We start from the raw sequence: 26,731 nt of genomic DNA, 5'->3' as shown, positions 1-26,731 counted from the left end.
TTATATAAAATATAAACATTTTATTATATAGATATATTCTTTTACAAAAACTTTAACAATAATCATGCATCATATAACAAAATTTTACATTATAGTCTAAATAATTTTTTAAGGTCGTCTTTGGTTTTTTCTACCAATTATGTTACAGGTGATTAACAACGAATTTATATCGTCATAGACCGATCAACCCGAAATGTCGACAGGGAATGTTTACATTGCAATGATATTCCAAAAATGTACTTCAAAAAGTCGGTACAATTTTCTAATTAAGCTGAAAATCCAAGAGCTATTTATGAACATTTACATTTTTAATCGCCCGTTTCTATGTTTCTATTAACTACTGAAAAATTAAAAATAGAATACTGGTTATTGCGATATATATTTTTTAAATATATTGTCTTGAGAAAACAAGCCGAGGGTATAATGAATAAGAAATTGGTACCCGTCAGTAAATAAAAATTGTAAGATAGATAATTGTGATCTGTTTACATCAGAACTATTTTCGTTTAATTATGAGACACCACTCACTGTTGCCAATAGAAGAAATATATCAAAACATTAACTTTAGATATTTCACTTAGAAATTTCAGTCCAGTATTAAATATAAATCACAAATTATTACATCCAATAATTAACATTTACACTTAAACAATAAGGTTGTTTTATTCTAAACTATAAATTTTGTTATATTGGCAGCATGAATCTTAACGATAAATTGCCTAACTGTCTTGCATAACATGAAAATTGCATAATGTAAAGTTGGCTTTACACTGGTAACCTTTTTACCTTAATTCTTGAAACAACATGGTCTTAATATGTTGTACCTATCGTGATTTGGAATTCTATTTGTCGTTTCATGTTTGAAAGTCTTCTGCACTTATACTGTTTTTTACATACTTTTGTTCTTTGTTATACTTATCAACTGGGATTGAGATAAAGTATCGAAACAAGTAAATAATACTTTTTCAAACGAAGAAGACGGTATTCATGAAACTTTGCATGCAAATACAAAGATATATAACGCATCTAATGCTATATTTTTTCTTACTACTCTACTTCCGATTTCACTGGAAATACCCTCAACTTATGGGACACCCTGTATATTTCATGCATATTTTAAATAACTTGTTATTCCTAATACAGATATACTAAGTTCGGTAGAAGAAATTTGTTAAAATGAGTAACATCATTTTACAGTTACAGAATAGTTAAGCACATTTATTTCCCAAGACCAATGAGAATAATAATTTTAAAAAATCACTTCACAGATGTACAAAATACTCGCAAAAGTTCACATCCTCACAATCTATAATGCTATTATTTATTTACTAGACTAATTAAAGTAAAAACGTAAACTGGTGTTTTATATTAAAACATGTAGTACCTAAGTAATTAACGAGTACTATCTAGTAGGTAACTTTTGATATACCAATTAACAAGAAGTTGTAAAATAAAAATTGCTCATTTAATTAAAAAGATCGTATTGAAATATTAATATTGATCGGTTACTGTGATCGTGTTAGAACAGCATCTAAAAAAGTTGAATGTTTGGACGGAAATTGTTCAAAATAGGCTTATAAACCCATTTTTTCTAGATGGAAACTTCTAACAGAATGGTCAGTTACGACAAAATTTTTGGTTTTAACAAGATGAAGCACTTCCCCACTATTAGCGAGGGTTATAAATTTTTTAAATGCGAATTTTCCAAATCGATGGATTGGACGTAGAGGATCATAGAGTGACCTACTCATTCCCCAGACCCTAATCCGTTAGATTTTTTCTTTGGGGTTATCTAAAATCAAGTGTTGATATTTAACGATTAACATATTCTCAAGATTTGAAACAAAGAATATTATTGATAAACGTGAACTAATACGTGAAGAAGTCTTCGAAAGAGTGACTCGCGAATTTAATAATAGGTTTGCACATTGTCCGGAGGTTAACGGCGACCATTTTGATCATTTAAAGTGATTGTTTAAATTATTATTTCTCATCGGCTTTAGTAAATAAATTTATTTGAAATAGTATGAATTAGGAATAACAAGTTCTTTTAAAACCTGCAAATCTGTAGTAACAAAATATATGATGCCAGATGCGTTAAGTTTCATTGTATTCGCATGCAAAATTTTATATATATACTTACCTGAGAATATACGATATCAAAGCTATAGTAGAGGTGCAATCACGAATGTTTTACATTAGATTATAAATAACATACGTACGTTTTGGATTAAGTACGGACTATATATATAAAAACATCATCCATTTATTATTATTATTATTGGCCACCTAAACCGTTATTAACGACTCTTCAGTTGCTCCAAAGTATCGTGTATTAGTTCATGCTAAACATACACGAATATCAGACAATAAACTAAGTACTATATAATTTCACCAAAAACTTAAAATAAAGTATCTACGTGGCACACTTTTCCATTTACGATGCAATAATTTATTTTCCATGACCTAAAAATTTACAAAATTATCACAGTTTTCTTATTTGTTAATTCACAAAATATACTTCATTTCATATCGTATATAATTATTTAATAACTTTAATGAATTGTGTTTTTTTACAGTACCATAGAAAATATCTGAAACACAATGAATTTAACAGTTATTACGGCTTTAGATACATCTGAAATTTCAAGCTACAACCTTAAAGGCACCTTATAATTTGAAAGGACAACCCTTGTTTCTATTTTACAGTAAGAAAAGCTATTGTTTAAACAATAAAAGATACATATGTGGCGACATAATCAAGAGAAGAAAGGCCACATCTACGACGTTTAATGTAACGATCAAGTCTTTTTATCGGTAAAAACATAGTGGAGCGACGAGATTAGAGACTATCTGAGTGACTTAAAACGCCTTGCTTACTAAAGATTGACATATAACATATAGACCGACGAAATAAAATTTCAATACACGTAAATCATAATGGAATTCGTTTCAGGTTTGGATCTTTTGTATTAGTTGTAAACAAAAGTTTATCATATTTGAATTAGCTTTAATTTGATATAAAAACATGCATAGACGTCATGGGTAGCGTATTTTATTTAAAAAATAGATGAACATAAAATATTTGTCAAAAACTAATTACTATTAACTGAGGGGGTTAGAAGTAAAAGGGTTTAAGTGCACTTTTCTAAAAATATACTCGAAGTACAGATTCGCATATTTAGATGGTATTAACACTTGGTGGTAAAACGATTCAAGCATATTTCGCCCCTACAGTCGCCATTATATTTAATTTAATGAAAACAATTGCAGTTTGCTTTGGTAGTAAACATGTTTAGGTGCGCTTGAACCGTTTTACCACAAAACTTTTTTTAATATTTTGTAACAACACATGTAAAACACAGGATTATTTTCAAGTAAATAAATATTAAATTTGTGTTGAATTTTAAAGACTAATTAAGTAATATGCAACGTGCAAGTTGTAGTTACACTATGGACAACAGCCGGGTGGCTGATGGTAAGTAAATTAAATCACATTACTTAATATGATAAAAATTAGTTTTCGAGTCTAATATAGGTTATATTTTGTTGTAAGTTGAAAATAAAAATGTAAATAATAAAAGGTCCACGCACCAGGTGGCGGAACTATGGGGAGGGAAAATGGGGAAATTTTCCCCCTAACAAGGTCCAAAATTAAAGAAAAAAATTGTTGAAACACAAAAATATATTAGCTGATATGGAACTTAAACCACAGACAGACAAATTAAACCCCAAAAACACGTTAGTTAGGAAAATTAAGGAAACTTAATGCATATAAGGTATTATTTATATATTTTATGTAATTTGGGTATTTTTTTTAGTTGGTGTTTCATTAAAAGTTTCCTCCTAAGGCAAATTTCTCATACCAAGGCAAATCTCTAGATCCGCCACTGCCACGCACCAGCACTAGGGTTTTCTATAAAATACAATATTTCGTATTTGTTGCAGAAGAATCTGATCCTTTCCAAACCGACGACGATTCAGATTATATCCGGATAAAGAAGAACAAGCAAATGATGACACAGGGGTTGACGAGTTTTTTTCTGAAAACAATGACCATTTACATATTACTCCTGAACCAACAAGAAAACGTAAGCGAGACCCCAAAATTTGGAAAGACAACATAGCAAAGAAAATGCGAACTGAAGAGAAAGCGTATGTCGGACGAAAATATAAACCACAGAAAGCCAGAGAACTGAAAGTCTATAACCATATATGTCGATTTCAATGCAACGAGAACATTAATGAAACGAAAAGATGCAAAATATTCCAAACATTTTATGAATTACCTTCATACGATCTGCAAACAGCGTTTCTCTCCGCCTGTATAAAAAAGGCTGGTCCAGCAAGACACAACGAAGAAGTTTCTAAAAAGAAAAACTACAGCACAATAATAACTCTGCTCGAAAAACGTGTCTGCAAAACGTTTTTCTTACGTACTTTTGAAATTTCTGTGCGCAGATTTCAGATTATTTGTTCAAAAATATAGGAGTTCGGAATGAGTGAACCTGATAAACGAGGGAAGAAGGAACCCCCAAAAATATGGCGATTTCCCACATTAAGATGTTTCCAAAGTATCAGAGCCATTATTCGAGAAAAGATAATCTCAATACTAAATACCTTCCTCGCGATTTGAATATTAGTAAGATGTATAATTTATAGCCCGTTGTACATGGATTTTGTTTTTGCCAAGTTCATTTTTAGGCCAACTTAAATGCTAGTTACACTTAGGTCGCTCTTAAGTTCTTGTAGTTCTGAAGGATTATTAGCAATCAGAACGATGTCGTCTGCAAATCTTAGATGACTGGGGTATTCATTAAGGGGTTAATGGATAGGCCTTTGTTCTGTCAGTCAAAAAACACACCTTATTTGTGATGTATAATATGTCACGCAAAATACAAACAACTACAGCTTAAGCGCCCGAGGAAAAGATTAACCAACTTAACAAAAAAAAAGAGATGGTGGCTGGGGAACATAAGTGAGTGAAAAATGTCAATGGAAACAACTACATTGCCCAAAATAGAAGGCAAAAATTATTCAGTATACACAAATTAAGAAGGAAATGGGCAAGAGACAGCACAACATGTAAAATGTTTTGAAACTAAAGTTTAAAATTTTATTTTAATTCAAAATTTGGTATAAAATATTTTTACACAATGCTAATACAAAGTATTTACATTTTTCTGTCTAAACAACACTGTAATTAGAAAGTCATGTTTGAACCGCAGTAGTTAAGGCAAGAATAACAAAGGTCAGTAGTATTTTAAAATAGTGTCACTATAAGAACATAAGGATTATTGATTCTAAAACGAGAACTTAACCCAGTCTAACCCTATTTATTCTACCACAGTATTGTTTATCCATTCTCGCGAAATATTCACCGATATACCAGACAGAAAAATATGTACTGTAATTCTGTCAGCAGTCTTATTTCAAATAGACACAAAACATTAGATATTTTACAATTTCATAAAAGACATACACAAATACTTGCTTTAATTATTTACAAAATCACTATTTTGGAGATTTTTGAACTCGCTGATTATATATTTTGTGAATTACAATTCCATACTTTTATTAATGATTATGACTTACAAAAATTTCAAGATTTACTTTATTTACACATGATCGTTTTTTTAAATAATTAAACTTTACATTTTTACAAAAAAAAAACAATAAAATAATAATAATTGTAGTACTTAAACTATTGAGCTGGTATTATTAATTACATCTAATATAACTAACATATAAAAATATCTACTAAAATTAAATATACAAAGACACTTCTTATGTACAGATCTGTCGGTCATTATATAAATAAAATTGGAATGAACTTTACAAACAATAAAAGTTTAGTCAAGTTAAGGAAACAATGTACAAATACAGTAGCCTCACTCTTAACCAGTTGTCTTTTAACAGACGTACATATATGCTGCAATGTCTTTAAAACTACATATATGCTACAATTTCATTAGTAGATGGAATGATACACTGTTATGTCATCAAATATGACACTATTCGCAAATTGATTTTTAAATTTCGTCTCTTTTCTGCTCAAAACACCTAAAACCATACAATTAGGCCTGTTGTCCTTATAAAAAAGATTACATCAAACAAAGACAGCAATATGACGAAGGGCGATGAGTAATTAACTCACTGGAAGATTTGAGTTTTGTAACTGACAAGTGACAGCGCATTTGTAGCACGTTTTACAATTAATTTTCGTAACAACTCCGAAATGAAATTTCATTATTTGGTATTTCCTAATTCTTACATTGACGTTTTGATGATGTTTTGCTTTAATTGGTATAAATATGAATCATAACGTTTGTGCAAAGATATAGCGGACCCACTATACCAATCGTGATATACCAATTATTAACAATATCACCTACCAATAGGTTGCCGGCAACCTTCGAAAATACTAAAGATGCGCAGTTCTTTCTAGCTACTGATTACTATAACATTTGAACTAGCACTACATACTTTTGAAATTACATTACTACGATTAAGACAAAAATGAAACACGTACAAACGTAGGAAAAACGAATTTATTGCAGAAATTCTTCGCAAACTGACTCGTTAAACATACCATTTACCAAATCGAAATAAATAAAGAAGAAAATACAGAGGTAGGCAATGTGAATTCTCGAAACCTTATAATGATAGCTAAAAAATAAGAGCCAAATAAAATTTTTCTGACAATACTAAGGTGCTTTGATAAGTTCTCGAATGCGTCCAGATATCATAACCCTATTAACATGATTTTTTCTCTTATGTTGGTACACTTTTTGGTAGACGCCATGTAAAATTGCAATTTCGACCGTAAAAAAATGGGAGGCCTAAATTACACGAGGCTATGAAAGTGTCAACGATGATCCATGTTAAAGGCGTCCAAAAACTGCAAACCATACCGAAAATTATAATTAAGGTAAACGATATAATTTTGGAAGATTTTTATACAACGGATATCAAAGAGTTGTCCACATTTTCCTGCAGGAATTAAACATAACAAATATTTAAACAAAATGGATACCACTTGCACTCACTGAACCGCACAAACGCATTCGCATGACACTTTCCGAATAGTGTTTGCGTTTTAGGAAAAACAAAAATGGCTTTTTGCGACAATACTTTGCAATGGAAGAAACCCAGAAACCTAATCAATGGATAGAAGCCGGTTCTTCAGCTCTAAAGAAGGCAAGAATGTCAGTGCAGTAAAATCTAATTCTAAAATCTACAACTTGGCATAACTTTAATTATTCTTAACCGTCCGCTGAACTTGCAATTAATCATGTTAATACAAATTCTATATTGTTTTACTGTTAAATATATTGTACATGACCTGATGATTAGATGCAAAGTCTAGACCTCGAAACCGGTTGTCTTAGTTCAATCAACAGATTCTGAGTAAGGACATTCTTTTCTTATCTTAGTAACAATTTTAATATAAATTTACAATGTACGTCGATTTAATGGTCAGGACCTCAATCCCAAATTAGCCGGTTAAGAGGTAGGCTACTGTAGAAACGTAACAAACATTTAAGTAAGTGCTAAATTTGTAGCAAAATACTAACTGTCATAAGGTATTTCATTGGAAATTCTATGGTTAAGTACCTCATGATAAGGAGATAAATGATGGTGTTTGGTAGAGATAAAGGGTATAATAAAATTCAAACAGTATACAACTTTAAGATAATATTCGGTATATGAAGGAAATGTTAACGTTAAAATTATGTTCAAAGATGAAGAGAATACGAAATGATAAGAAAACCAGACAACAAGAAGCCTAGAAGTAGAGCGAAATGCATATGGGACGATAAAGGCACAGACGATTTAGAAAGTTAAGTGTTCTAAACTGGAAGAAACACATTGAAAATAGAAAGGAATGTATTACAATTATAAATTAGGCTAAGGAAAACAACATATTATTATCAAAGTAAAGAAATGGTAGAAACAGTGCTGAAGGACGCGATAGCGTAACTATACCAAGGAAAGCTAACATCAATTATGTATTGATAAACTGATTTAATCAAACGCAAACCTAAAAAGCTAATGTTCGCAAAACAAGAGTACCGAGATAATAATTGAGTATGGGAATAATTTTCATACAAAGGAAGAACATCTCAGTAAAATATATAATTAAAAAAAGTAAATGAATATAAAACATCTTGTTTTTTAATTTTCACTCTTGTCACTATTGTCACAAAAATCGGAATGATTCTCGTCTCCAATATTTACAATAACCTATCTATATTATATAATATCTGAGATTTTAGAGGTGTGTGATATCTTTCGTGTGTGTTATTACGACTAGTGTGGTTTGTGTCCCTTTCAATCGAGACAAATGCTTGCTGCTTTTACACCTGTAAACGCATTTATTTTAATGCTTATCCAGGTATATCGAATGTCGCATTGAAAATTGTGACATCTCGTATGCCAACCTATATAAGCAAATTGGAGTCAAGATAGTATGTATTATAAAGTGTATCATGTAAGTTGCAAGGTATATTACAATATATATACATATATATGTTAAGCCATGCTTCTTATTGATAGGTCCCATATACCTGTGATCAGATTTGAGCTACCGGAGCTGTTGTACAAACAATTGTACAGTGTTTGGTGTTAATTAACGTGATGACGCAAAAATTAATAGTGTATGATTGACACATACTCGTATAATCTTGTGTTTATGTTACGATGACAAGTAAATACAGTGAAAATCAAAAACAATATTTTTTTATATTTATATACTTTTTAACACGAATCTTCATCAAGTAACAGCCGATTATATAGAAAATAGACATAGAAAATAGACATAGAAAAAGAGACGATTTACATAGAAAAAAATTCATACAAAACCTAAGAGACAAAAAAATTGTTAAATCAACACGAGCTTGCTAAAAAGTAACAAAAGAAATGTTAGACAAATAGCTTAAGAACAATGCATTGGAAGACGAGAAAGTATTTGGTGAAAAATTACTACTAAAATAAAAATAAATAAAAACAAACTAAAAGCAAATGGGAATATCAAAGGGACACCCGATATAATTAATCAGGTAGCAAATATAATAGAGGAAAATAAGCAACCCATAGATAAATATCTACTATTAACCATTATTATGTTGGCGAAATCATGAAAACAGCATTTTTAAAAGTTTCTTGTGAAAACGCCATATTTCAATCAATCTAATAATATATCCTAATGAAATAACCAAAATGGTCACAAATAATTTTAAATGTTCGAAACTTAAGTACTCTCCCTAAACGTATCATTATACTAATCTCAACAATATTAAAACAGCTGCTCAGATATTGACCAACAACTAATATAAAAAATTTCTAATAAAATTATAAATCACACAAAGTCAATTTAGCACTTTTAAAAATTGAAAGGTCATATTGGCCTACTAAAAGTTTTAATCAAGTGTAACCTTCCAGTGTGTTACCCTTTATCATTAATTCTATTAGCTGAAAAATATTAATTATTAGATTATGTATTTGAATTTAGTAGCAGTTCGTTCTCACTGTCGTGCCAGCCTTTCCTGTAAGTTATCACCAGTCCAATGATAGTAATGAGAACTCCTATGCCTAGAAGACCATATCCTGTGTAAGCACCGATAGGGGCCAATAACAAAACTCCTTTAACCGAATCGGCCAAATCACTGGTAAGATCGGCTTGTTGAGAAAACCAAAACATGGGCATAACTGTCGATTTGACATTTTCTAAAATTCTGAAACAAAAACGCATGTTATCATCTAGTATATAAAAATGAAGCACTATTTCCATATGTCACGCTATAACTTAAGAACGACTTTACTGATTTCTTTCATTTTTTTCTTTAAAAGTTTTCTAATATTGTGTAGAAGGTTCTTATATATAATGCCTATCATGATAAATTACAGTTTTATTTCAATATTAGTTGTCCTATTAGAAAAACCAAAAAAAAAACATGGGGTCACACAAAAAGTAAAATCTTCAGATAGTCTGAAGGATTTGTAGGGGAAGTGCGGGAACAGTGTTACAAAGGGAACAGTGTTACATTTGCTTTCTGTTCCACCTCTTGGTAGATAGGCGAACTACATGTACCGTAACCTCATTAAAGGTCGGATGCCTTTCATAAATCAGTTATCGTAGTTGAATACAAGTGTTTTGTAGTCACATATTTTCATAACAGTTTTTATACCTGTGAAAAGTAAAATTTTTAAGATCTAAGTGTATTAGTATATGGGTAAGTACGTTAGTAATTCATTAATTTTATATTATGGATGGAAAGTAAATATATTTCTATTGGATTTACACTTAAAACCATAACCTATATTTCATTACCGCGCTAAAAATTTAGTTCTATGTGCATTGGCGTTCAAAAGTGAACAATGTTACAGGGTACACTGTTACAAAAATTCTTGTAACACTGTACCCCTAGTAAAACAATTAATTATAAATTTCTTGATTACAAATTTATTTTAGTAAGAAAATGCCACGTAAAAGCAAAGGTGTAAGAACCCTCTTAAAAACCGATGAGAAGATTCTCAAAAAAGCTGTTCTTGAAGTGCTTCAAAATAAAATGAGCATTAGAGGAGCAGCGAAAAAATACAAATTATGTCACATGACGTTAAAACGTTACATAAATAAATACAAAAATTCAGAAAATCCTCAATCGATAAAATTTGAACCAAATTACAAAATAAATCAAATTTTTTCCAAAGAGTTGGAAGATGAACTCGAATCATATTTAATAACAGCAATTGGCTGTAAGTAAATTGTTACAACAATTTAAATTTGTCTACTTGGAATTTTTATGTTTCAGGTTCGCAATGTCCTAAAAATCCCGAAAAACTGGGATACTAATAACTCAGCGGGAATAGACTGGTTAGTGGGATTTCGTAAGAGGCATCCCATATTGTCTCTCCGCAAACCTGAAGCAACAAGCTTATCAAGAGCCACAAGCTTTAATCGGACTAATGTAAATGCTTTCTTCGAAAATTTAATCAAAGTATATGGAAAATTTGGAGATAGCATATCCCCCGATTTGATATATAATTTGGATGAAACTGCAATCACCACGGTACATAATCCACCGAATGTGCTGTCTGCTAAAGGACATAAACAAGTTGGCCAGGTAACATCAGGCGAGAGAGGAGTGCTGATTACCGCTTGTTGTATTATCAATGCTGTTGGAAACACTGTTCCACCATTTTTAGTTTTCCCAAGGGTACATTTCAAAAATCAAATGTTATTTGGTGCCCCTGCAGGCTCAAGTGGCAGTGCAACAAAGAGCGGTTGGATGAACGGGGAAATTTTTGTTGAGGTTCTGATTCATTTCCAAAGACATGTTAAGTGTTCAAAAGAAAACCCCGTGATACTAATTTTTGACAATCACGAATCGCATATCACAATTGGCTCTTTGGAATTTACAAAACAAAGCGGGATAATTATGGTTACGTTGCCACCACATACAAGTGCGAAACTTCAACCTCTTGACAAAACTGTTTATAAAAGCTTAAAATCCAATTATAATTCTGCTTGCAACGACTGGATGATCTGCAACGACTGGATGATCTGCAACCCTGGAAAAGTCATTTCCATCTATGATGTTGCTGCTCTATTTGGTAAAGCATTTCCTAAAGCATTCTCTATCTCAAACATAGTCAATGGGTTTTCTTCGACAGGCATATGGCCTTTAAATCGAAATATATTTACAGACGATGACTTTTTGTCATCCAGTGTGACAGACCGCTCTCTGGCTACAGCAACTTCATTGCAGACTTCAAACAGAGATCAACCTCAGCCTTCTACCTCGGCACAAGTTCCTTGTGACGTAGCATATGAGCATACATTACATGTAACAGATTCGAATCATGAGACTATAGTTTCAAAGTCTCTAACTAGTCCTTCCACTTCAACTCTTTCGCCTTCACCTCGCATTGTAATACCTTCATCTACCCCTTCTAGGAATATACAGCACCAACAAGAAGAAAGACCCTCTATGTCAAGTGTATTGGTCAAACAAACAACTTTAATTTCACCTGAACTCGTTAGACCCTTTCCAAAAGCCCCACCAAGGAAAACAAACATCACAGGAAGGAAAAAAGGAAAATCCATGATGCTAACAGACACTCCTATTAAGGACGAATTAGTAAATGAATTATTGGAGCGAAGTAGAAAGAAAGCGAAGGCTGTAAAGAAAAAAATCATTAAGGAGAAAAAAGATGCCGAGAGTTCTGAGGAATCAGAAGGCGAAGTTCCTTATGCTGAAAGTAATGCTAGTAACAATTTTGAAGGCGAAGAAATGGAAATGGATTATTCATCAGTTTCAGTTGGCGATTATGTGCTTGTTGCTGAAGTAATAATATACAATAAATGTTGTAATATTTTTTCGGTGGGTTTAGTCGAGGGGGAACTGGAGGAAGAATATGTGATTGTCTACATAAAGAGAATTAAACCTCTGTTTAAATTTGTAAAAACTGAACAATCCTACACTTTTAGTAAGGAATATATTATACACAAATTGCCACCACCAGTTGCTGCAGGTGGAACAAACAGGACATCTGAGATGCTGGTTTTTAATATCGATTTAACAAAATTTAAAAATTCACTTGAATAGGTTTTATCAAATTTACTTTTTCTCTATGTTGAATATCTTGATAATTTTGACATTTAGGCCTTATGTTCATAGTTTTAATTAACAATACATCTTTTCCTAATCATTTATGTATTTAATTTCTCCTTTCTCATGTTTTTTATGCCTTGTAACACTGTTCCATGTACATTGTAACACTGTACACTACCGCAGGGTACAGTGTTACAAATGACAAATTTTCAAAGTCATGCTATACTTTCATACCTTATTCTTGTAATGTTATAATACTTTATCAAAAAACAAAGTAAACTATATACTATCATATAATGATAAAAATAAACTTAAAATATTCATGTCCATCAACTTTGTGACGAATTAAAAAAGTTGTAACACTGTTCCCGCACTTCCCCTATACTGTAAGGCATACCCTGAACTAAAAACTCTATATAGACAAAAAAAATATCAGCACAAAGTTCTTGTTGAGACCACAAAGGGTCAGTTTTATTTTAACAAAATCTCTGAATCCTCTTACAAAAACAAAACCACTTGGGCTGTTATAAATAAACAATGGAAAACAAAAAAATCACAAAAATATCTGTCTAAAAATAGATGATACTAGGATTACAAATTCAGATATAATATCAAACAAATTTAATAATTACTTTATAGATGCACCAGAAGATATAATTAGTAAAATAATTAAACCAAATTTTAATTTTCAGCATTCCAACGATTTTGTTCAAAATAGTTCGTTCCTATCTTATATAACAGAGGAAGATATCTTAGACATTATAAAATATAAAATTAAAAACAAAGCATCGTGTGGTTTTGATGAAATATCAGGTATGTATAGTAATTAAGAAAATTGCGTCTCAGATTCTGATACCACTTGCTCACATTATAAATGCTTCTTTAAATACTGGCGTTTTTCCCAACTTGGGAAAAACGCTGAAAACTTCTATCATTTCACCGGTATTAAAACAAGCTGATCCTGAATTAATGTCAAATTTTCGATCAACCATTGTATGTTTCACCTGTGGTATCTAAGATTATTGAATATGCAATGCTAAAACAATTTTGATCATTTATAGATTTTAACCGAATTATCACAAAACATCAATATGGATTTCGAAATAAATTTTTTACTTCCACAGCCATTAACAGTTTCTGAGGAAGTTTTAATCTCAATTGAAAATAGTGAAAATCCAACTGCCATTTGATAGATTGTACAAATATGGTGTTAGGGGAGTTGCCCATAGTTGGTTTGGTTCCTATCTGAAAGACCAACACCAAATAGTTAAAATAAAAAATAACTTCAAAATTTCAATGTCTGGTGCGATTGTTAATAAGAATGGAGTACCACAGGGCTCCATATTGAGCCCGATATTATTTATTTTATATATTAATCTATCTATCTATATAAGGATTTTTACAGCTGTCGCCGCCTTCCTTCTTTCAGCCAACGTCTCCAGTCCTTTCTGTTCTGCCATTCTCCATCTCTAAGGTCTCGTCTTTCCATGGCCTCGTCCACTTCATCCCTCCATGATCTTCGGGTCTACCTCTTTTCCTCCTTCCTATTGGGCTCCAATCCGAAATCTTTGCTATCCACCTTGTATGATCTGTTCTTCTCACATGTCCATACCAAATTAAACGTTTTTCTTCGATGTAGCTGAGTATGTCTTGTTCTACTGCCATTCTTCGTTTTATCTCCTCATTTCTGATGCGATCCGTTTTTGTCACTCTGCAGCTTCTTCTCATGAACTCCATTTCAGTTGCTGTGATTTTGGACCTGTTTCGTTTATTTATTACCCAATTCTCTGTTCCATGGGTCATTATACTGCGTACCAAGGTGTTATAAATTCTCTTCTTTGTATTTCTGGTAATCTGTCTCTCCCACAGTATACACACATGTCCAAAAGTTTGGAATACGTACAAATAATATATCTGCGCCTATCGTGGTTTTAAAATTGATATTAATATTCATTCTAGAGCGTTTTTAAATGAAAATGATAAAAAATTTGAATCGTTTTTGTATGATTTTGATCACATTCTGATACACATACGCTGATTAGCGTATTTACATATTTTTTCAGTTTTTGTTTAAATTTGAATTGAGCCGTTTAAAAATGTGATATCTCATTTTGACATACCTAGAGTAATTTCTTTGTTACAACAGGGCTTTAGTCAAAGTTATAACGCGAATATTGTTGATGCAACTCAGAGTACTGCATCGAAAATTAAAAAAAAATTCCAAGATACAAATGACGTTAAGGATTGTCCCAGAAGTGGTAGAAGTCGATGTACAACAGCAGCACAAGACCGGCAAATACCATTGATAGCTCGTAGAAATCGTCTGGAATCTACAAATGGTATATCCAGAGAAATTTTTAGGAGTCAAGGACTAAATATTTTACGGCAAACAATAACACGCAGACTAAATGCAGTAAATTTATATCGTAGAAGACCGCTACGTGTTCCTAAACTAACCTACCAACACAAAATAGTAAGGTTGCAATGGGCTAGAGAAATGGTGCATCATGGTCCTAACTGGAATAACGTGATGTTCTCTGATGAGTCAAAAATTGGCTTGGTATCTGATTCGCGAACAACACTGGTTTGGAGAGCACCAGGACGACAAACCCGACTAGAAACAGCCCAACCGCGTGTCCCATTTGAAGGTGGCAGTATTATGGTTTGGGTTGGTATTATGAGTGGTACACGGACGCCACTGCTGGTTCTATAGAGAAGAGTCACTGGTGCTGTGTACATCGAGGAAGTATTAAATCCTATCGTACGTCTATTGCGAGGGGCAGTAGGTGATGAATTTGTGTTTATTCTTGACAACGCACCTCCTCATCGAACAGCAGCAGTACAAAATTTTCTGGAAGAAGAAGAAATATCTACATTACAGTGGCCCTCGAATTCCCCCGACATGAACGTTATTGAACATGCTTGGGACATTCTCAAAACACGCATCAAGAAGCGAAACAATCCCCCTATTACACTTCGAGAACTAAAAGATGCTGCCCGTGAAGAATGGGAAAGAATTCCGCTCGACCAGTTAATCGTCAGCATGCCAAATCGCCTACAGGCATGCATACAGGCCAATTGAGGAATTACTAATTATTAGTTTTATTAAAAATTATTTTTTTCTATACTAATTTACTTTTAAATGTAAGTTGCACATTGTAAGTTTTTCACTCCAAGAGAATAAATAATTTTTTTGCATATCGTTTATCTGGTTTTGAGATTTATTTAGTATTGTTGAGAATTGAATCAAAATGATGTTTAATTATTCGGAAGAGTTTATATATAAAAATCAATAAAAAGATGAAATATTCCAATATTCCAAACTTTTGGACATATGTGTATACTGTGTATATTAATAAACTACCATATGTAATGTCTGATGCATTTGTATCAGTTTATGCGGATGACTCAACAATGCTATATCGAAATAAAGACATACATTTTTTATAAGATAAAATAACAAAATCACTGAAGACTTTCTCTGATTGGTTCAGTAATCAGTCGCTCCTGTTCAATGTTCACAAAACTAATTTTGTATCATTTACATCCCGTGCAAGTTCTACTAAACCTGATCTAAGTATTGCCATCAATGGTGAGGGTATTTTGAATTGTAGTAATGTGAAGTTTTTAGGAGTGACTTTCGACTCTCATTTATCTTTTAAGACTCATTGTTGGAATGTGTGTAAAAAACTCGACTCCAAGTGTTATTGAGAAATTTGGGTAGAATATTTAGTCTGCAACATTTCGTCTTTTTTATTTTGCTAAAGTACAGTCGACAATGAGTTACGGTACAACTGTCTGGGGTGGCTCTCCTAGTAGAAAGAACGTTTTCAAGGGTCAAAAGTGTATTTTGAGATGTATTGCAGGTGTTTCGTATGGTTAGTCTTGTAAAAGCCTATTTAGGGATTTAAACAGTGTATGGAATTTACATTTTGGAATTATTGATATTAATTCATAAAAATCAAAAAACTTTTTTATGTAACAATGATATTTACGTACACAACACAAGAAATAAGAGATAGTTTGTAGTACCCTACCGACATTTAGAAATAAGTAGAAAGTCATCCATTGTCTGTGGTTTACTACTGTATAATCAAATTCCTTAAAAATTTAAAATCATTACTTCAACTAAAGCTTTTAAAAACCAAGTTAAAAAGTACATACAGTAAGTAAGTACAGTAAATATCATAAAAAATGTTTCATACTTAATGTGTTTCACTTTTTCCATCTTCAGGTTCAGTTGAATCTGGGCTCTGACAGAAAGGGGTAGTCCAGTTTCTGGTTCTAAAGCTAAGAACATTTCGTGTTTCTCCTTATTTGGTTTTAAACCGTCGACATCTGCTAAAAAGGCGGGATCTGCTTCATAGAAATGAGGGAATGAAACAAAAGCTGGAGCTCCATATCTAAATAAGATAAAAAAAAAATTATAACTATACGAAAAATAAGTAAATCATAATACAAATTAAAAATAATTGTTCAAGATAATTGCAGTATAGAAAAATGTATTAGGAAACCGGTTACGCATCTCTTCCGTACAAATAAAGTTCTGAACTAATTGCTTTTTAGATTGTTCTTAAACCTTGCTATTCATCACAGCATGGCAAGTCAATCCACGTTATGAATCCTCGTTATAGGCACTATGCCTCTTCAAGGTATGCGGTCTCTTTCGTAGATGGATTCCATAAACTTCAGCTATTTATATCCGTTCTGCCTTCCGTTCTTCGTCTTCTCGGTCCAAGACCGCCGCTAAATTACAAGCTTCTTCGTCCTAACAAACGATTATTTCCAGAATTGTTGGATTTTTTTTGTTGTAACGCATGGCAGTCTTGATTTACTTGACTTTCTCGTTTAGTTCTAAATTCCTACCACCTAAATTTCTACAGCTATAGCAGAAGACAACTGTGAACACTCTTCACCTTTTTCGATCCGTTTTTAGCACTTTTACCTACATTCAAGATTGTTCTACTGCTCCGCAGATTTGGTCCACGTTTTGCTTGGTCGACCTCTTTATTTCGTCCTTGATTCCAATTTTTTAAAGACTGTGTTCTCAATCGTAAATTCAGATTAACTTAACCTGCAACTCTTGACAGACAAAAGGACCCTCACAAACATCCTAGATGTAAAAATCCAAAAGGAATTTGATCAATTATAATGGTAAAAATAAAATATAGCTGCAGAATCTCGAGAACTAAACATACGCAGGAAGACACAACGGGACGAGGTGAAATCCTCTTGTGCTCAGATTAAAAAAAAAATGAGCTCTGGTGGTGTTATCGCGTTCTAGGTCATCTGATACGCCGGAGTCTTTCCCAAAATGTTTTTTGGATGTTGAGAGTAGGACCACACTCTACAATGTCTTCAAGAGATGTTCACAAAGACCAGTTGTTTGATAATCTTATTATTATCCACATTTAAACCATATACTCTCACTTCCTCTAAGGGAAAAATTTACTGATCCCAGATAGACGGGACTCTTTTCGTGTTATCGAGTCATAGGTGACCTAGTACACCGCAGTATTATTATTATTATTATAACATAAATAAGAGCAGAGGAGCAAGCTCCCATTATGCCCAAAAATAAAGAAAAGTAACAATATAAAACTAATGACAATTACAGAAAATGAGGAAAATTAGAAATATACAAAAGAAAAATCTTTAAAAAACTGTCTGGTATTAAATATTTAAGTAAGAAGTTTATTTTGGACGTTGCTGATGTCTTTAACCATCTTTTACTTGTACTGGTGGCCTCTTAATCTTTCGTCATGGGTCAAGGTAAACATGGTATTAATATTTCCAAAATTATATTTTAGAATTGAGAAGGATATAATAAGGATATAATGAGGCCACCTCGAAGACGTCGATCTCTAATGTTGTTAGAGTAGCCATGGAGAGTGTAAGATCTTACACTACCAAATGCTAGTCTTTGACAAATTTGACAAGTGACTTATTTGGCCTCGGTCTTGTAGGCATTAACCATATTTTGAGTGAATTTTGGTAATTAAAAATAAAATATATGGAATGTACAGACCAAGAATACCAAAGAGGGAAATATTTAACAGTACAAACAAATAACACAGAGAGGTTGGAGGAAGTTGGGTGGTATGAATATCTAGAAGCAATTATAAGACGAAAACCAAACACAGAAGACGAAATGCAAAATAGACTAATAAAAGTGAACAAGTGTGTGTTTATACATTAAATAGGTTACTAAGAAATAAAAACATATTAAAAGGTGACGAATTAAGAATATAATGAACGATTATTAGGCCTATAGTAACTTATGTATCACAGACCTGGATATTAAACAAAAAAACAGCAAGAAATGATACAGATATGGAAACGAAAAGTTCTAAGGAAAATATTTGGAGGTTAGGTTAGGTTAGGTTACGTTCAATTTGAGTGGGCGCTTAATCATCCTTCCTCCCGACCTAACAGGTCTATTTTGGCTCATCCCTTGAAGTTGTCCCTTCAGCCCAGCCTTCTTAACAGTCTATGATGGCCTTACGTGACATCAGGTATTTGAGGATAATGCTCAAATGTATTGAGCCCTATTCTATCCTACCCTGGGCAGTTGCATAAAAATATTTGGTGAAAAATGGAGAACGGCGTTTGGATCAGAAGGATAAAAGAAGACCTGGAAGAATTAAAATGGGGACCCCAGTATATTAGGAGTACTAGGAATACAGCTAAGATAGATAGGACGCATTCTGAAGATGTCAGATGACAGACTACCGAAAATAGTACTGTCAAGTGCAATAGGAGGACGTCATAGAAGGGGTAGATCCAGAACAAGATGGAAAACGGACGAAGAAGAGGATATAAAGAGACTCAATGTCACAAATTGGGAACCGAAAACAATTGACAAAAAAGAAGTTATTAGAATTATGCTCATATTTTTCATTTATAATGTTGTGTTTTACAGTCCTCTCTATTTTCCAATATTGTTTACATTAATAATGTTAACCACTATACTGTATGTTATTAAAATGTTTTACTTACTTGCAAAGTGAGACATTTCTGACACCCGAGAGCTGGTGAGTGACTCCTTTACCCTTGAAACAACCCATTTGAGGATACTTGGTGCCATTATCGAAAGTTTTATCGTTTCCAACAAATTTGTGCCCTTTCATTCCATGGAGTGTATAGTCGCCGTTCCAATCTAATTCGATTGAACTAAAACCAGATAGTTAACTGTTATTAGTCTTGTTGTAGCTTTCAAAGATTTTTAATTATAAAAGAATGACAAAGAAAGTAACTAACGTGAGAGAGAAGTTTGAGAAAAAAATAACATGGCTAATTAACATAATGGCGAAACTGTATTCAAACTTAAACTGTATTAATTGTTGATATTGCATCGTCTGATAACACGATAACTAATCTACAACAGTTATACCGGATTATAGTCCTCAATGGAACGCAATTTGGTCCATACTTATCTCATCTTTCTTTGCAGTATGATCAGGTCCACATCGAATGTTTCTCAAAATTGTTGTTGTTTTTTTGGGCTTCCCAACCGTTATCATAAACCTATCCACACAATAATGTCCAAAATCTATGGGACAAGTTTGGAGAACACTTAGAGAATTATCTTCTTTTGGTACATAATTCTGTTTAAACTATCTAACTGAGTCCTCATGTGAGGTAATGCCACGAAGTTCATCATCCACAGCTTGTCCCTGAATTTCGCCAACAAATGGTGTTTAAATTCCACCCTCAGAAAAATTGTTCACTAAACCAAAATTTGTCAGCAAGTTTAATTTTTTTAAATTTCGTTAGATAATATTCAATAGTAGAGGTATAAAATCCATCGTTGTCTTCCATTTCAGAATGTGACTTCGTCTAAAGGAGTGACAATATGTATAACTTTTTCTAGACAATCTTATATCACTGTTCAAAATTGCGACTCAGCATTCTACTATAAACACCAATTCTTTGTTTTGCGGATTGTTCTCCCCCTAAGTGCCTTCCCGATTGAGGTTGAAGATCATCATCATCATCATCAACCTGTATGCGTCCACTGCTGGACATAGGTCTCCCTCAGTTGTTTCCATCTATCTCTGTCTTGTGCGGCTTGCGTTAATACGCTTCAGGTCGTCAGTCCATCTAGTCCTCTGCTCCGTATTGCTTCTTGCATTGGTCTCCACTCTAAAATGCGTTTTGTCCATCGGTTATCTGATAATATAGCGCCGTGTCCTGCCCAATTTCATTTTAACGACGCGATTTTTTCGACAGCGTCTGTTGTTTTTGTTCTACGACGTATTTCTTCGTTTGGGATTCGGTCTCTCAGAGAGACACCTAACATCTAGCGCTCCATAGCCATCCGAGTCCCGCGTATCTTATTAACTACCTTTTTTGTGAGTGTTAATGTTTCCTCTCCATAAGTGAGTACAGGTAACACACACTGGTCAAAGATTTTCCTTTTGAGGCATATGGGTAGGCCCGATTTAAATACATATTTTTCAAACATTATTATTGCATCATCCATACGATCGGCTATAAGGACGATGTCATCTGCAAATCTCAAATGACTGAGCTTCTCTCCATTTATGTTGATACCATGCTCGTTCAGATGTGCCTTCTTACAAGTATGTTCTAAAATCGTCATGAATAGTTTTGGAGAGACTGTGTTTCCTTGCCGTACTCCTCGCTGTATACAGAATTTATTTGTTTCTTGTACTCTTACGCTAGCTGTGGCATTTTGGTAGATATATTTGATTATGTTAGTGTAGCGATGGTCTATTCGGCATTCTGTCAATGCTTTTAACATTTTCCGATGGCTTATGGTATCGAATGCTTTCTCGTAGTCGACAAATATCAGTGCCAATGCCAATGAAGATCAATTTGAGAAATTTCTGTTTATTCTGAAGAATTTGTTGTTTTTCTGTTGTATAGGTCTAGTATGGGCACTTCAAGTTGTTCAAACTCCACGTTTAAATTCAAATATGGTTGTGTAAATTAATCGATACATTTGTCTTCCCCGTATCCCGTCGATTCTTATAGTACGCCGACATATCCGACAGACGCAACCCGACAGTGAATCAATAAACATTATATTAAATTCGTTTTTTTCGTTGTTTCGTAAAATAATGTAAACCATTGAAATCAACTTCAATTACCGGTAAGCAATACCTAGTTTTACCTGAACATATATATTGTTTTTATTGTTTATTGCAACTATTTAAAATTTGATGACTATTTGTACCTATGAGTTAAAGTTCATTCATCTCGCCAGGGCTATCGAATTAAATATAGTTGATGTTAGTCTATTTATTATTAATTCTTATAATAGTTCATTGTTTGTTTAATTCGCCACACTCTATACCTATCGAATTAGATGTCCAAGGTATGACGCTTGTCTAATTTTAATCGTGTTAACTGATTGTGGTCGTGTGTTCACGCTGTTTAATTTAATATACAGTATGATGCAAATCTATGGTATAAATTAATTATTTCGAAGACAGACGACTTTAAAAAAAATCTTAAAACACGTCAATTTTAATTTTTAAATCGCCATCAATTGCTATATATGTGTTAAACATTACGTCATCAGTGCTGGCGTAATGAGATAATCGACGATTTTTTAAATATAAACTGAGATCAGGGGACACCTCATTTGAAAGGACTCCTAATCGCCTTTACAACGATGCAAATATTTGAATATTTATTTCTACGGGGTTAACTAAAACTTCGCGAGTTATTTGTGCAATTTCCGTTCTGTATTTGGTCGACTTTGATACACTTTGCTCGTCTAATATCCCCATAAAAAATCTAACAGAGTCAAATCTGGAGACCGTGGTGGCAATTAGAGAGATCCCCTTCTACCTATCCACCTACCAGGGAAAACGTTGTTGAAGTAATTCTAGGGTCTAATTCTATTAGTTTGTTTTTATTTATCACTATGGATAAATGTTTACGTATCCATAGCTTTTGAATGTATGCCGATACCGTATGTGTTCCTTTACTGTTTTATCCTTACTTAAAACCATTGTTTTTATATCCAACTATATTTCTTTATGTTTTGGGACGCCTACCAGGGACTATGGGACAAATTTTGTTTTTGACTTTCCTTATCAATTTACTTGGGCAATATTAAATAATATAATAAAAATATTAAACAATATTAATGCCCCTCATTTGCCTTTCGCATTCTATGCCGTTGACGATTATGTTTCGTTTATCCGTCGTTGGAGACGATTTATACCGCATAGGACAAGAGACTGTCCTTGCGTGACTCGTAGAGGAGTGACGCCAATACTTATACCGGCGTTTTACAACATACAATAAATACAACATACCCCCCTTGCGTTAACTATTACAGTTATTTCCCTTCAAGATAATACAGGCATTTCTTGATGCTCTCCAGTATTTTTACACTCCTATAAAACTAGATTGTACCGTTCTACGAGGCGGTTCGTTAAGTACTTAGTTTCACCGCCCAATGGCGCCACTATCAAAAGAGAAATGCACTATCATATAGTACATTATAATGTCAAAATTTCAGCCTAATCGGACTCAAACTATTTTTTTGACCGCGTTTGGAAGCAAGCGTGACTGCAAATTTTAAAAAAATGGAAAAAGAGCAAAGAATTTATTTTTTTTACGGCATTATGGCTTAAATAATTAGTCATACAACCAGTTACATATAATGTATACGATTGTTTTGTAGTACATATGTGTGTTGAGTAATTGCCTTAATTGTAACTAAGTAAAGTCTTTAAAAAGAATCGCGTATCATATCCTAACAATTGCGGTAGCTCGGATAAATCCGATAAAGAAAAGACTTTTTATTAAAAATTCTCATTCTGGACGAATTCTAACTCAAGACCAATATATTCTTATAGTGTATTTTTATGTATGAGAGAGTAATAAAACAATAAATTATGTATGCAAATCCCTAAACTGTTGATACGGGTGACTCAATGAAAAACAGATATTTGTCAACAAGTTTACAGAAGTATATAGGAAAACAATTTTAAATTGAGTATGACCACCATGTATAAAGGTTGGAGCAGAATAGAATACAATAGTTGTGAGGGTTACTAATCCCTAAATAAGGTTGCCAGTGTCGGAGTGATGGAGGTTAACAGGTACTAATGAATTTGCAAGAAATGTAATATGTTTATTTTATTGGTTATATATAACCAATAAAAGTTTAATAAGTATCTACCTATTTGCAAAATAAAGTTTAATTCTTTAGATAAAATAAAACGTTTTATTTTATCTATTTGCAAAATAAAGTTTAATCCTTTAGATAAAATAAAACGTTTTATTTTATCTGAAATGAGTGCATTCCACGAAGTAAGGGTTTCAACAATCAAACATTTAATTCCTTAATTCCAGGAATCTACGACAGTAATTGACTAGATAATTACCTTCTAAACTTATTCCACAGAAAATGTGATAGTGGGTTTTTCCATTTTGTATATAGGAAGGTCCAAGTGGCGTATTCAAAATTCTTAACAGTTCACTAAAAGTAGGTACTTCAGTTGCAAGGTGCAGTTTATTGTGTATACTAGTGTTATGGAAAATTTGGAAGTGCCGTGTAAACGCCGAAAAATTGGTCCTCTAACAGTTAATGAAAAAACATTAATATTTAATTGTTTTAAATCATTTACAGACAAACGTTTATGTGAAAGTGTTGATGAGACCGTTGAGTTAGTTAGCAGTACACTTGGTGTTGGGAAATCTACGATTTACAGAGTTATTAAAGAAGAGAAATGTGGTAGTTTTCAAATGCCAAGTAATACTCCAGGGAAACCAAAATTTCAAATAGAATATCATTTTAAAGAAGGACTTCGACGGAAAGTGCATGAATTCTTCTTTAGACAAAAATTTCCAACATTGGATAAAGTTCTTGTCTCAGTTCGAGATGATAAGGATTACCCAGAAATGAGTCGAAGTACGTTATGGAAACTTTTAAAAGAAATAGGCTTCCGCTGGAAAAAGAATCCCAGAAAGTCTATTTTATTAGAAAGAAGCGATATTGTCATATGGAGAAGACATTTTCTAAGAACCATAAAGGAAATGAGAAACCAAAAAAGAAAAATATTTTATCTTGATGAAACATGGATCAACGAGGGTCATACACCAAATAAATTTTGGCAGGATGAAACTGTTACAAGTCAAAGGCACGCTTTTGTAAATAACTTATTTACTGGTTTAAACCCACCATCAGGAAAGGGACGCAGGCTGATAATAGTACACATTGGCAGTTCAGACGGTTTTGTTGAAGGTGGTTTATTAACTTTTGAATCAACTCGCACCGGTGACTACCATGAAGACATGAACGCTGATGTCTTTCAAGAATGGTTCGAACAAATGATAGATCTTCTTCCTAAGAACTGTGTAATAGTAATGGATAATGCAAGTTATCACTCCAGACTTATAGAAGGACTGCCCACAACCAAGTGGTTAAAAAAAGACTTGCAGAATTGGCTGAGTTCAAAAAATATTACGTACCATCCCGGATCTATAAGAAAGGAACTTTATTCGTTGTGTGCCCTTCATAAAGAAAAATTTAAAAAATACGAAATTGATGAAATTGCCAAAAATCGTGGAATGACAGTACTTAGATCCCCACCATATCATTGTGAATTAAACCCGATTGAACTGGTATGGGCACAGATAAAGAGTGAAGTTTCAAGAAAAAATACCACTTTTAAAATTCATGATGTTAAACAGTTGTTTTTGGAGGCCGTAAATAATGTAAAACCTGAAAACTAGGAAAAGGCAGTAAATCACACTATTAAAGAAGAGGAAAAAATGTGGAAGCTGGACAATATAACTGATAAAATGATCGAGCCAGTTATTATAAATCTTGGTTCTGAAAGTTCATCTTCTGAATCTGATTTGGATTTGTAACAAGTAGCTGTAAGTTTTATATTAATATTTTTATTCATCTATTTAACATACCTTAGACGGTTTTAAAAACTCTTTTTCTCTTTTGTAATTATTAAAAATTAAAAAAAATGTGAATTTTTTAAAACCCTTTTTAATGTAGGCCAGTCAGTTCTAATATAGTGTGTGATAAAAGAGGTCACTTTTGTTTACATACACATAACACTTTATAACACTGAAATAATTCATTTATTTTTTACAATTATTCAAAGTAATTTTTTAATTAATCTTGAGCACGCCCATGGAGTGGTCGGAGCTACCAGTTAAAATTATGCTAATTACTCTCTCGTTCATAAAAATAAACTATAGATTAAATTTATCAATTGAAATAATGAACTTACCTACACAAATCGTTTGAAAAAATTTTAACACTTTTTTGGTCGTGAGGGGGATACCACAGTTCCCCTTGAGTACCTTCGACGTCTCCACATGTCCCTTCATAATAAGGCACATGAGATTGATAATTCCAATTTCTAACAAGACCTAGAGTATCAATTGAATTAGCTCCATTGTCCATGTTCCACATTCCATCGTATGGAGCTGAGTCGTTTCTCTAAAACCAACGAATATTAACTTATTGCTATTATATTTAACTGAAGAAATTTTATGAAGCATATAATTGACCAAATAAAAGAGACAAATATACATCTAATAATGATAGGGGTTTAGAAGAACAGCTAGAGGTCAGAACAGAGGAATTGGATGGATGGGGATTACAAGAGAAGAAAATAGAAATGAAATAGAGTTTTGTAGAACAAATAATTTAAAAATAACATATTCTTTCTAGGAGCAAATTTTTTGTGGAATAAATATAACTATGTAGCAGAAGGTAGAAGCGTTAAAATCATTAAAAATTTCATAGTATACACAGAAGATACATTTCGCAGAACTAGTAACATTAAAACTGAAAAATGTGCAGAAATAGCCACACAGCATACGCTAGTAACAGCAGAACTAAACACAATAAATGAAAATCACAAAGAAAGTAAGCACAATCTTGAAAATTGTTACAATGCATGGTACATATGAACTGTATCATGTAAATTAAAAAATGAAAATAACTGAAAATTAAATAATGTAATCCAATCTCCTCATTTCTAATAACATAAGATTATGATAATGGTCGAACGATAATTGATGGTAGGGGTTTTATATATATATATTATCGTGATATTTATAGTCTTGGTGCGCCAAGCAATAATTAGCTAATTAATTTT

The 26,731-nt window shown here is 32.7% G+C and overlaps 1 protein-coding gene across 4 annotated transcripts in view; it reads right to left on the bottom strand.

Annotated features, from left to right (window-relative positions):
* The window catches only part of crq (croquemort), a 97,150-nt gene continuing 70,419 nt past the window's right edge, over positions 1-26,731 (bottom strand). For 3 of the 4 annotated variants that reach the window (XM_072529134.1, XM_072529131.1, XM_072529133.1), the window contains exons 5-8: positions 25,856-26,067; positions 19,617-19,790; positions 16,823-17,020; positions 1-9,737 (exon numbers count right to left, since the gene is read on the bottom strand). In XM_072529134.1, the coding sequence (XP_072385235.1) occupies positions 9,497-9,737; positions 16,823-17,020; positions 19,617-19,790; positions 25,856-26,067 (825 nt within the window). In that variant the 3' untranslated portion in view covers positions 1-9,496. The remainder of the gene's footprint in view (positions 9,738-16,822; positions 17,021-19,616; positions 19,791-25,855; positions 26,068-26,731) is intronic. The other variant, XM_072529132.1, reaches the window with a different exon arrangement.

This window comes from Diabrotica undecimpunctata, chromosome 4, assembly GCF_040954645.1.
Source record: "Diabrotica undecimpunctata isolate CICGRU chromosome 4, icDiaUnde3, whole genome shotgun sequence".
NCBI classification, from domain to species: domain Eukaryota; kingdom Metazoa; phylum Arthropoda; class Insecta; order Coleoptera; family Chrysomelidae; genus Diabrotica; species Diabrotica undecimpunctata.
The sequence above is the reverse complement of the archived record's forward strand: the minus strand, read 5'-3'. Positions and strand labels throughout refer to the sequence as shown.